Genomic DNA, 12965 nt, shown 5'->3' with positions numbered 1-12965 from the left:
ATAGCACAAAATCTATTTTTACATCATCTTAAAATTCAGAGCATTATCCTTTCAATTATTCCAATTTTTTTGCCATTTTAATAATTTTAATTCTTATTTCTAAAGAATTCAAAAAATTATTTTAAACGTATTTTATTACTATACATTTCATTACTGAAGTGGAATTCAAATCATATTTATTGCTACCTCTAACATTTCATCCTTGCTTTTTTTCCACTGTTGATTATGAAAGCATAAAGGCTTATATTTTTTCGTAATAAATATATTTCTGTTTAAAGTATGCTTTTAAATATATATTAGAAATTTGGCGTTCTTACAATTAACGTTTAACTTCGGAAGTAAATAATGACGATTTTTTTTTTTAATGTGTCTATTTTTGAAGTTGATACCTTTTAATATAATATGATCAGGTATATAAAAGTATGTAATGAAAAATGTTTTCAATAGCAATTAACTTATTTTAACGCACAGAATTTTTTTCTGAATCAAAGAAATATTCATTGAATAAAATGTTCTAAGAGAAAATTTTATTTCTTTTTTCAAGGAATTCTTATTCACAATTTATATAAGAGTTCCTCTAAATTCTTATAGAAATTAGGATAACTATTCTGTAGTATATATAAAAGTTTCATGCAGGGGGATTCAACTTTCTTATCTTATATTTTAAGTAAAAATGCTTTGTTTTATCAAAGTTTTTATATTAAATGAAGCTTAATCCTTCCAGTTTTGAAATTAGAGTTCATATTTTAGGTGAGATGACGAAAAATTAAGCAGATTCATCACATATTGAATACATACGATGAAAGACTTTTTTAAATTTTTATTTTTTTTATTTCGTCTATCGAATTCGAAATTTTAAAAAAAATATTTTGCCGAGAAAGCTATCAATAATAAGCACCCCTCAGGGGCTCACCTTCTTTAGGTGAGTACGGGTGTCCCAATCCCGAGGTTCCCAGGGATCTATACTCCCTTCATGCTTACTCTCCTCTACGTCTTCTGCTTTTTGCTTGGTCCTTCCGTCCCTCGACGGCAAGCGAGGGAGCTCTCTATGAGAAGCTGTCGCCGCTCTGTTTGCTTCTTGCTTCTCGTGGACAGCCAAAAACCCCACGTGTTGGCCGTGCGTGGCAACCCATTAGAAGGGTGGTGCACTGTGGTCCCCAGTGCATCAATTCGGCTGGTAACCTAACAATTTGGTTAGTTTGCTAGGGATCAAGCGAAAGGGCCATTCTCTGGGGCTTGGCGTTAAGGGTGGTCAACGTTCCTGGAGGTGGCTCTGAGCGTATAAGTCTGGACTAGCACCATGGTAAGTGCCGAGGCTGGGGTGCTCAGAGCCGGTAACTGCCATCCCTTGTAGGGCTCGGTGGTGGGCGGTGCCGTCGGGACCCGAACCTCATGACCTTTTGTGCATGGGTAAAAAAAACAAAGCTCCCTTCAGTGGGCATCAAATGCAAAACGATTTATCATGTTCAAAACATTTCGATAAGTTTTTTATTTTGAAAAGAGTATCTTCTACCAACGATACGTTTCATTCCGTTTCACCTTTTTTAGTTGAGAAAAGTATATCGGCACATCTTGGAACAGTATCAACTGTTCGGAAATTACGTTCGGGGGATTTGCTCATTGAGGTTCTCTCTCAAAAACAAGCTCACCAGATTATGAAAATGACAAACATTGCATCCTTTCCAGTGACCGTCAGTGCACATTCGACTTTAAACTTTTCCAAAGGAGTAATATCTTGCGGAGAACTTTTTCATACTCCAGTTGCTCAAATAACCAAGGATTTGGAAAGTCAAGGGGTTACTCATGTCCGTCGTATAACAATACGAAAAGATGGACAACTCCTTGAAACCAAGCATTTGATACTAACATTTCATTCGTCTAAAATACCTGAATACATTAAAGCTGGTTACATGAAATTGGCAGTCCGGCCTTATATCCCGAATCCCTTGAGATGTTTCAAGTGCCAACGTTTTGGTCACTCCAAAGCTTCTTGCCGCGGATCTCTAACTTGCGCCCGTTGTGCAGAAACAGGCCATGAAAACTCTGACTGTAACGCACCGGAAAAATGCTTCAATTGCAAAGGTTCGCACACGTCCTTTTCTCGCTCCTGTCCATCGTGGATATTGGAAAAAGAAGTGATTGCTGAAAAAGTGAAGAAAGGCATTTCATATCCAGAAGCAAAGCGAATGGTGAAAGCTCGTAGACCTGTTGATGGATCCAGCTATTCTAATGCTGCCAAGAAAACGCTAGAAACAATAGGCACTCAGATAATGCCTATAATCACACATGTTGATAATAATCCGTTTCAACCATCTTATGCACCCTCTGAAATTTGTCCCAAATCTGAATCATTTATAAAAGACTTTTCACCCAGTATTCCTATGGAAGACACTACTCAAGATATCCCACAGTGTGAAGTTGCTGACACTTCACAAAACTTAGCTAGTTTCAAAACCGTTATTAACAGGAAAAAATATAAGAAAAACTCCAAGCCTAAAGATAATAAAACCATGACCACAAATATATCCAATCGTAACACCGACAGTGATATAGAATCAGATAATGCAATTGAATATAACCCTAATGAAACAATTGATGAAACTCCACCTGCTCCAGAATCTTCTATCGTTTCCACCACAGTTGATAAAACTGTGTTTAAACAAAGTCCCCAAGACTGTCAAGTTAAATGGGTTGATCTTAAAAATATCCACTGTGAATCTTTCAGTACCCCCATTCATAACAAATACTTTAAGAAACATCGGATCAAAAGATTACAATGATTTTTTTTCTATTTTCACTTGGTTTTGTAATTTATTGTACTTGTTTTAATGCTATGAGTGTTGCACCTTTCGAATTGGTATTTTAATCTTTTAACATTTTTGAAAAAATTTACTTTCTGGGATGTGAGTTGCAATTTTAAAACCACTGCTAATATTCATTACTAGATGTCTTTCATTTTATCACGAGAATTTAATTTTAAATTGTATGACTGAATTGTACTTGGCATTTATTAATACCATTTGTTTGGCGCAGTATGGCCATGTTTGGCTCTTGCGCCATTAAATCTCACAATACCATACCATACCATCAATAATAAGCAATATAAGATATTTAATTGAAAATTTTAGCGAAAATCATCTCGGAGAACCAGTCGGTCGCTAAAAGTGGATAGGGAATGAATAAATAAAATACGTTTTCACTGATTTATTAAAATAAAAAAAAAAGTTAAAATAAATAATTGGCAGGTAAATTCCTTTAAAAACGCGTTACTAAAATGACCGGTTTACTAACCCTTTGTACTCCGATGGTGCCTCTCACTCACCATTTTAAATAATGCTTCATTTTGACGTTTTATTTATTTATTTTTCAATTTTGATTGTTAGAAACGCCTACAGAACGGTAAAAAGATGCAGATTAATTTTTCAAACAAATATGTATATATTTTTTTCGGAGCAATAAACTAGACCTTGTATTAGGTGAATGATTATGCATCGGATTGCTTTTCCGAGTGTAAACGGTAAAAGAAAGGCTTCATTTTCTGTATTTCCTCAGACCACAATTTAGCTAAATCTGCAAGTGCATTGTGCATACACCAAAATTTTCTATTTCTGTAATTTAATAAATGTGTAGAGGTCTAAGGATTCGAATAAATTGACAACAGCTTTGAAGCAAAACATTGTAAGCCAAATTTTCATCATAATAAAGACAAATCATTTTATAATGGAAATTGATCTAGTATATATTTAGAATATTTAGAATCTAGTATATATATAGTCTGAATATATATTTAGGCGATCAACTTAAATAGATGATCATCTAATTATATATTTGACGTCAATATCGCCTCGACGGGAATATCAATGTTTAATTTTAATCGAACCTCATATGTGCAAACTGAAGTTTGTTTCCTTAGCAAAATATTAAAAATCAAATTATGATAGTTATTTTTCCTTGCTATTCATGCTCTCTTCATCTGTTTGTTTTCTGTATAAATGAATCTACCTAATGGATTTAGTTTACACGGCTTCGCAGTAATATGAATAATGGAACAAACCGCATCTTCTAACATTTAATTGCATGTTGTCTTACAAATGCCGTAAGTTAGCTTGCTTATTCATTAATACAACATTAAAACAGTCCTGTACATTTGTACATTTTATTTGTATATTAACAGTACTTTGAACAACTTTTTTTATGGATTTAAACATATTAATAAAAATTTCTAGATTATCGTATATATATATATATATATATATATATATATATATATATATATATATATATATTATCATAGAGTGAAAAAAGGAATTTATTACGGATTTCTAAATGATATAAAAATATTAATATTTAATTTCAACAATAAAAAAATACACGCCATAAAATAAATATTTGTAAAGCAAAATAATCTAAATTCATTGCAAAATAGAAAAGTAGTGTTACAAATTACACACAAATTTAATTATTAAAATTTTACAGAAACAAAAATGGATATTATTAGAAATATTTATATATTTGAATTTTAGATTGATGTAAAGATTGTAGTTGAATACTGGTTTACTGTGAGTGCGTCCCTGAGTTTCTTGCCAATATAATAACCCATAACAGCAAGCGGAGTCATTTTCCTAGTAATCCTAATATATATTTGTTTCCAATTTTATTTGCTTATTGAGCTGTAGATTTGCTATAGCAGTTTTGTAAGAGATGAAAATTAAAAATATTCAACAAATAAACATGCATTAGAGAATTTAATTGAACTACGTTTTATAATTGAAAGTAAACAATAATAATAATTAATGAAACAGTTTTTAGTGTTGTTTTTAAAGTTAAATATGAAACAGATAATATTTATCCTTTTGCAATTCTTACTCACTTATTTTATTCTAATTAAAATCGTCTGTTTACGAATTTTGTCAGAACAGAAACTAAAAAAGATCTCTGGCTATCAGAATCGTTTGTCTGTATTTCACAGTTTTTCATTTTAATATTATTTTAGCATTCTAATGGAATTCATTACGTTGTTCCCCGTGTTGTTTCTTTCCTAGATTTCCCGTGATAATTCGATAAGTCTGTGAATATTCAATTATTTGATGTCTGATGATTGGGATAATCAGAAATGTTATGATGAATATTGTATTTAGTAGCGAAGCTATTAAAAATGGATGCTTTCCTTTTTTTTTTCTGTGGGCTTCTCTTTTATTCTTAGAATTCTGAAGTTTAATGAGATACCAGGGTCCCGTTCCCGCTGTTGGGGAAGCCGTAAGATGTTTTTTTAAGGTAAAAAATTCTACCTGGTACCTTTTTCAGATGCCGAAGTATTGTGCATTCGAATTATATTGCCTTAAGTACAGACTGGCTCAGCCGGTTTGTAAAAATTTGTTATTTCAGAATTCAAAGGAGATTCAGCAATAGTGAACCCATTTAGGTTCAAAAAGAAGTGTTTTTAGATAAAACAATCATGATCAGTAAGTCTCTTAATTTTAATGAAATTAATGGTTAACTATAACTGTTTCATAGTATTGTTTATATGGTCGGCCATCTTGATTGGCGACTTTATACTTTTTGCATCCTTTGTAAAATAAGGGTTACACTGAAATGGGATTTTACCAAGTCTGTTTTTGTAAAATTATATGGTAAAAATTGCTATAAACGAAAAACATAAATTTTAAAAATCGCATCCACTTGATTCTTTTTACCGTTCAAATTATATTTGAATAAATATATTTTGCTGCTCCAAATCCAGTAATCTTTCTGAACTTAAATTTATCTCCTTGGCTTTTATTAATAGTAGAAATTACTGTATAAAGAAAAAGAGTTACAATTAAGTACTTTGAATTATGAAGAAACAGAACAGCGATTATAAATCTAAATGTCTTGTGAGAAAATTAATGATAATGCTGCAATAATTTAATATATATATTAGAAAATTTTTGAAAACATGAACGATCTGATTTTCTCCTAGTAATTTTTGAAATATACTAACAAGCATAATTCAAATAAAGTATGTTTCGCCTTGATTCTTGATCTATTTCAAGCTTGGGGTTAAAATTATTGGCACAACACAAGCCTAACTGACTCATCTTATGACTACATTTGCTGGATAAAATGGCGCTGCAATTATCAAAATCATTGACATAGCATTTGAAAAACTTCTACATCTATAATATTTATCTCAGTTGCAATTAATTTTGATAAGTTAAATTTACATCAAAATTATGATTATTAAAGTTTCTATAGCTGTTTTCAGCGTGCCCCTCCAGTAACACGATAAATATTTATGCGGTATTCCTGCCACACTCGTGATAAAATATCTCTTATTTATGAGTCCATACCACGGCTCCATAATGTATGACACACTGCTATTTGAGGCACATTCAGTTTTACACTAGCACGACGCGTTGATTTTTTGAGATTGATGCCGGTCTTACACTCGGCCGGTTACAAGACAGGCAGTACACAGCGTATGCGTAGAAAAGCTGAAAAATGCTGTTCTATCTATAGCAAATACTTGTCCCGACGGGACAACTACATGCCTCTGTATTGTATTTTTTTCTTACTTACTGCGCATGCGTTGTAGAATTTGGCGGTTTTTGGCGTGAAAAAATTCATCATTTATCATAAGTTAATTCCGCCTTTTTTTGCTCTTTGTTCTTCTAAGGTTTTTTTTTCATTTTATTTGCCATTTTTTTCTATAGTTTTCGAAATTTAGGTATGTTGATCTTTTTCTTCTATTTTACCATGTTTCTTTCATGTAAATATCCACCATTTTAATACGATGTGTAATGAAAAATTCAGTTGACGCCAAAATGGCAATTTATAGCGAAACACGGAATGCCTGAATCTATCTTATGAATTTGTGGCAAACATAAATCAATCTCTTTCTGTGCATACGCTGCCGAGTGTAAACCCGGCATTAGGAAAGACATTTCAAGAATTTTTTCAACCAATTCCATTTTGGGGAGTGTTTGTCCTAAGCTTGTTTTCTTACATAAACACCCCACTTCCTAAAACTCTTTAAAAAACAAAAACACCCACCGTTCGATGTTGTGACGATACGGTGGTTCTTTACCAAATGCCGTGTGAAAATTTCTTTGAACGAAGATATTTTGGCATATTACAAAACTTAAAATGCTCTCTCCGGCATAGATGATGTCATTTCGATAATGGCAGAGGTTTGACGTTTTCCCTTAGCGGCCTCTAGCGGAGAATTCGTTATTGGAAGAATGTTCGCTGTTGCCAGATAAAAGTTGTGTCATTGTAATTTCAAAATAATTTTTTTCCAGCTAAATAAATCAATTGCGAAATTCGTACTATGCTTTTCTTTTTATTCCATTCAATATGAATCACTTGCACACTAATTTATATAGTGCATAATAATTTTTATGCAATAGTGAAAGGAGATGGGGAAAAAACGGACAAAATACAATGAGAAGTTGAATATTATTAGTAAAATCTACGTCTAGAATAGAAATGGACATGTTGGTATAGTTAAGTTCCGCCTACTATCTCTCACAAAATAATATAAGCCCTTCTGAAATATTTTGTTCTTAATCAATGGAAGTAGTGTTCCTAAAACTTATTCGGATATATCCTAATATGGTTTTTCCAACCCTTTTTACTGTTTAAAAATTGGGGACATTGAACACGGCGTTCAGAGTACTTAGTCTTTGATTTTTAGAATTCTGCACGTGAGCCTGAAAATCTACCTGTATGATTCGTAATCTATATAATACAGAAAGTAAAAAGCGATGCATACTTCAGAAATAATATATTGAACCACTTGCATTGAATCACCTTTGGATTCGGCATGAAAATATTCGAATCGTGATTTTTATATTTCGAAAATATTCGAATCGTGATTTTTATATTTCACCCAAGCAGTGCAAAATATTCTGGATTCAACTATCCTACGTGATTTTTTTTTTTTTTGGATCCATTAGATCCGGCTTCGCGAGATGTAATAAGATCGTGGTTTTGGGAGTGGAGAGTTCAAGGTTCGAAACCCGATTCCACCGAAGAGCAGCTCTGTAAGTAGCCTAGAGCACCTTAAATTCGTCAAAGCTAAAGTTTAGAGGGGGAAGGGAAGAGATTTCTAATTCATTGTATATCTAGTCCTCGTCATTCAACCACGATTCAAAATTACGAAGACACTTTCAAAATAACTCTGGCATTGCTTCGAAATGGAATGTAAATGTAACTAAAATTATTCTAAACCGCTTAGAATTGAGATAAAAAGAAATATTGGAATTTCATGAAAGCGTGAAGGAAGCAAATTAAAGCATCAATTGAAAAAAAATAACTTAAATACGAATTTACTTTCAATTACATTGAGTAGTTTATCATAGCGGTTTGTCTAGCTTTGACATAAAGTAAGCGCCCATTAATGCAATATTTCTGTCATTGCATAAAAAGATATTGATAAATTTTATAAAAACAAACGATATTGTCTAATTTTTTTCTTTTAGTTTACGATTTAAAATGAAATTAGATTTTACTTTTAATATCTCTTTTATTTAACCTTTTTTTTTTGTTGCTATTCTTGTAATATTTTGGGGATCTTTTCCGAACAAGCTTAACTTATTCTGAATAGAATGTTTTATCATCATTTTTTTAAAAACTCTGTTAAGTTTATCGAAATTTTGTTTTCCTTTATAAATTATTAATTTCTTTCCAAATGGAATTTTTTATCAAGTTTTTTTCCCGCCATATGTTTTGGAATTCCAATTAAAGTTATCGGATATGTATTTTAATTTTCTTTGTATTGTGTTTTTAATTTTACTATTCCTGCTTTTTACATTGGTTTGGAATTCCTTCTAGAATAAACCGTAATTTCATTGGCCGTCATTTTTGTTTTATCTGCTTATTTTTTTAATTAATTAATTTATTTTTTTGAAAAGTTGTTTTTGAATATTTTGGACTTCGATGTTAATTACATTTCTTACTTTTTGTTTCCTAGTGTATTTTCGAATTCCACTTAACCTTATACTGCACGATTATTATTTTCTATCCATAATTGCGCAAATACATATAAAGAAGCTATGGAATAATAGAATTAAATATAAAATTAACTGCTAACTGTCTGGTTTAAAATTTCTTTATTAATTATCTTATTCTAAGTCAAATAATTTTGTTAGTAGATTTCAAATATTAATTTTTAAAAGGTAATAGTTTTTAAAAGATTTTATTATAATAGTATATTAAAAATATTACTCGGAAAGAGTCTCCAATTCAAATTCGATTGTAATGTTTTTTAATTTCCTATTAATTGTATTCTCTTAATTTACACTTTGTGATTAGGATTAACTCAGTGACTAGGATACACTCAGTGACTTTGTGATTAGGATACACTCAGTGACTAGGATTAAATTTTTAAGAAATTTATTTCTTTAAGACTTGCGTTTTTTAATGTATTCAGTAAAAAACGCAACAAAATTTTTTTAAAGGTCCAACATGCTAGATGTGAAATACATGCTTTTTTTGGTTTTGTTAATTCCGAATTGTTTTCTATTTATTTATTAAAAGTTCTTACTCATGGAGATTATTTTTTGATTTATTAAAATGTTCTAATCATAATCAACACCTTATTGATTAAATTGTTTATTTATTAATCTAATTAAACATTAAAAATAAATCTTTAGAGGCATTTTTAATTTAAAATTTTCCTTTTTGTCCCTATGTTCATTTTTCATTAGTTCGAATTTTTGGTTGAATTAAATTTTTATTGTTGTCCGTAAGCTTCGAATAAGTCAAATTCTACTGTGTGTGCATTATTTCACAGTGTAAATATTAATGTTTTGATTAACCGTATTATTGCAGAAATGTTCAAAAGAAATAAAACAACTCCAGAAACATAAAAGACATTTATTTCTATGACTTTCTACATATACAGAGGTTTTTTTTATTCATAGATATCTTTAAGAACAACATAAAAATTTCTCAAAAGAAAAACTTTGAGTAAAAACATTACCACTTAATCAATGATTCGTTCTCTTTTTGAATTATTCACAAAAAATATTTTATTTACAACACTAAAGTGTACTTTTTTTCATAACGTCTCAAGTGCTAGCATACTCCTATCAGTACTGATTTCTGTTTTTTCAAATTTTCATTCTCCCTATTTGTCACCTATGGAGAAATGATACTTGAGGGGTGGCCATATGGAAAAGTTCATTTGTCATAAAAGGGGTGGAAAGTAAGTACAGATTATTGAAATTAAGAAATGATCAGCAGTCGGGTATATATAATCGTCCACCACCGTCTGTAACGCTGAGCGGGCTTAAAAAACTCCCCTCTCAACCTCCTCCTTTCAATCTGAGTCATTATTGGATGTACAATCTCAACTTTTGTTTCAGAGTTTGTATTTTCTTCTTTAAAAATGATTAATTTAATAATGTGTGAATGAATTTAATTATGAATAAATAAAAGGTTTATTATTTAATATTTATACTGATTCATTCTCCCTATTTGATATTTTCCCTTTATGGATCAAACTGAATATTTATTTCTGATGAATATTTATTTCTGATATTTTCTTTCAGTTTTTTTTTTATTATTATTTTTTTATTTTGTATACAGTTTTGTATTTTTTTAAATTTGTTGATCACTATTTTTTCAATTTCATTTTAATGATTAGTTTTGATTTTTAGTGATTTTAATTTGTAAATTTAAGGACAGAGATGTGTCCAATGCAGGGGAAACAAAATTTTTAATATTACTCTATCTTCTCTTTTGGATAATAGATGGCGATGCCTCATTAGGTACGCATCCCACAGTGCATTGCGATTGTAAATAATGAGATGAGATGTTGTTCTGTTGAGGTGAGCATGTTAATGCCTTGTCTCTTGTGTTTGTTTTGTGTGAGATGTGATTATTAAAGAAATGTTTCCGAAAACACATGTCTTCTTGCTTCCACTGCGCGGATCATAATGATCTGCATTCCACGAAAAATTATATATTTGCATCTTAAGTATACTGCAAATAATAACTTTTATTTCTTAATTACTCTGTGTATGGGCATGAGATCGTTTACCACAACTTTTGTTTGTTAATCTATAACAATCAATACTGCTCACAGGATAACAGGTTGCCTAGACAGAAGCATCTTCTAATATTGTAGGTTATAATAGCTTTCATATATATGTATTTATCTTTACTGGAAAATTTTCGAATCCTAGTTGGATCAATCGGTGTTTTCGAGTTACGTTTGATCTGTTATTCTAAATTGTAAATTTCTCTTATTAGGAAGACTAATGTTTCAAATTCTTCTTAAGAATAAACATAATTACATTTGTAACAGTGTTTCCAGGCTATTATATGTTTATCTACAGTTTTCGATTTCAAATAAGACCTAACCACAATGTCGAAGAACTGTTAATTACTTTTAAATCCAGTGCTAGTATTATAATTAAATTTTTTTTTAAAAAATTGAAATATAACATGATGTAAACGAAAACTAGGGGAAAAAATTGAACTTTTATATTGGGAGCCATAAAGTCCTTTTGAAAATATATACAACAACATATTGGGACAAGGATTTCCAATTTTTTGACCTACTTTTTAGACACCAAATCTAAAGTGGCTTTCTTAATCTTCAGCGCAATTAATTTAATTAGGGACGAACAGCACACGCTCTTCCCAAAAGATGTTGAGGCCTCGGTAGCCTGGTGGAAAGGTACTCGGCTTCGGAACTAGAGGGCTTCAGGTGCGAGACCCGATTCCACCGTCGTGTAAGCGGGTCTGGTGCACATTCATCCATCAGTGCCAAACGTCCTCCCGCTGGTGTGGTGTGGAAATTTGCAAGGAAGGGGGCCAGCTCAGGTGTTGTCCTCGTCATCTGACCGCGTTTCAAAATGACGATGTCCGTTCTAAAATAACCCTAGTGTTGCTTTAAAACAGGACGTTAATATAACTAAACTTCCGAAAGATGTTTTATGTACCGAAAAGGAACCTTTGCGAAGAGAAAAAGATAATTTATTATTAAATATAATTTTACACTAAATATTTCCAACAAGTGGATTCAAAAAGATTTTAAGATCAATTCCACATTTTAGCATATAGCGAAAAGTACCTATACATTCAATGTTTTTTCAAAACCAAACAAAAATTAACTCACGATTCACAGAATGAGAAACCCTGGTTTAGAATCTATTTAGATTGTTGCATAACAGGTATTTTTACTAAACTGGAGATTAAAACTAAGAATGAATGAATTAATCTGACTAAAATGGCCAGATTTTTGATCTTCACTCAATAATGTGGCTATAGAATATAATCTGACGAAAATAATAATAAATAATAAAAACTAATATGTAATATAAATATTATATGATAATAATGAATTAATTTCTCTAACATGGCCAGATTTTCTGATCTTCATTCAGAGAAGCAAGATGGAGTAAATAAAAAATAATAATAATAAATAATAAAAACTATTATAAATAATATCATAATATATAATAATATCTAAAAATGAGTTAATTTGAGTAAAGTGCCCAAATTTTCTAAACTTCATTCAGGGAAGCTGGGTATAGGTTGGAAAAAATAATACTATAATAAAGAAATACATAAATATTATATTACATTAAAATTACAAATACAGAAAGTCCTGTTATTATAGTTTTATTCCTTCTATCGTTGAAATATATATTTTGAGCTAAACTCAAAAGCCAAACCAAAGTGCGAATTTAAAAAAAATTAATATATCCTCTCTGTATTTAAAAATGAACTCACTGTAATGATATTAAACTCAAGTATCATTTCTCTTCAAAAGAAAACGGAACATTTCTAACTCTATTCTAATCACTCAAATTTTTTTTTTTTAAATAAATTATTCGCTACAAAACATTTATACATATTTCTAAAACAAGCAGTAATGTATTCTATTCCAAAATTATTTCTCTAGTTTTCATATCATAAAAGTCACACTTTCAGTTTTCTGTATACCAGCTTGTGAGATCAAATCATAAATA

At 30.6% G+C, this 12965-nt stretch overlaps 1 protein-coding gene across 1 annotated transcript; it reads left to right on the top strand.

The window, feature by feature from the left end:
• The first annotated feature begins 1661 nt into the window (after positions 1-1661).
• On the top strand, positions 1662-2780 carry LOC129980597 (uncharacterized). The gene has a single exon (XM_056090978.1). It carries the CDS (start codon positions 1662-1664, stop codon positions 2778-2780), a length of 1119 nt encoding a protein of 372 aa, XP_055946953.1.
• Positions 2781-12965: the final 10185 nt, after the last annotated feature.

This window comes from Argiope bruennichi, chromosome 8, assembly GCF_947563725.1.
Source record: "Argiope bruennichi chromosome 8, qqArgBrue1.1, whole genome shotgun sequence".
Lineage (NCBI taxonomy): Eukaryota > Metazoa > Arthropoda > Arachnida > Araneae > Araneidae > Argiope > Argiope bruennichi.
Note: the sequence above shows the minus strand (reverse complement) of the source record. Positions and strands in the feature narration are given on the sequence as shown.

Bases quoted from the DNA above. Each gene is read 5' to 3' on its own strand.
- LOC129980597 (XM_056090978.1), top strand. From the start codon at position 1,662: ATGACAAACATTGCATCCTTTCCAGTGACCGTCAGTGCACATTCGACT.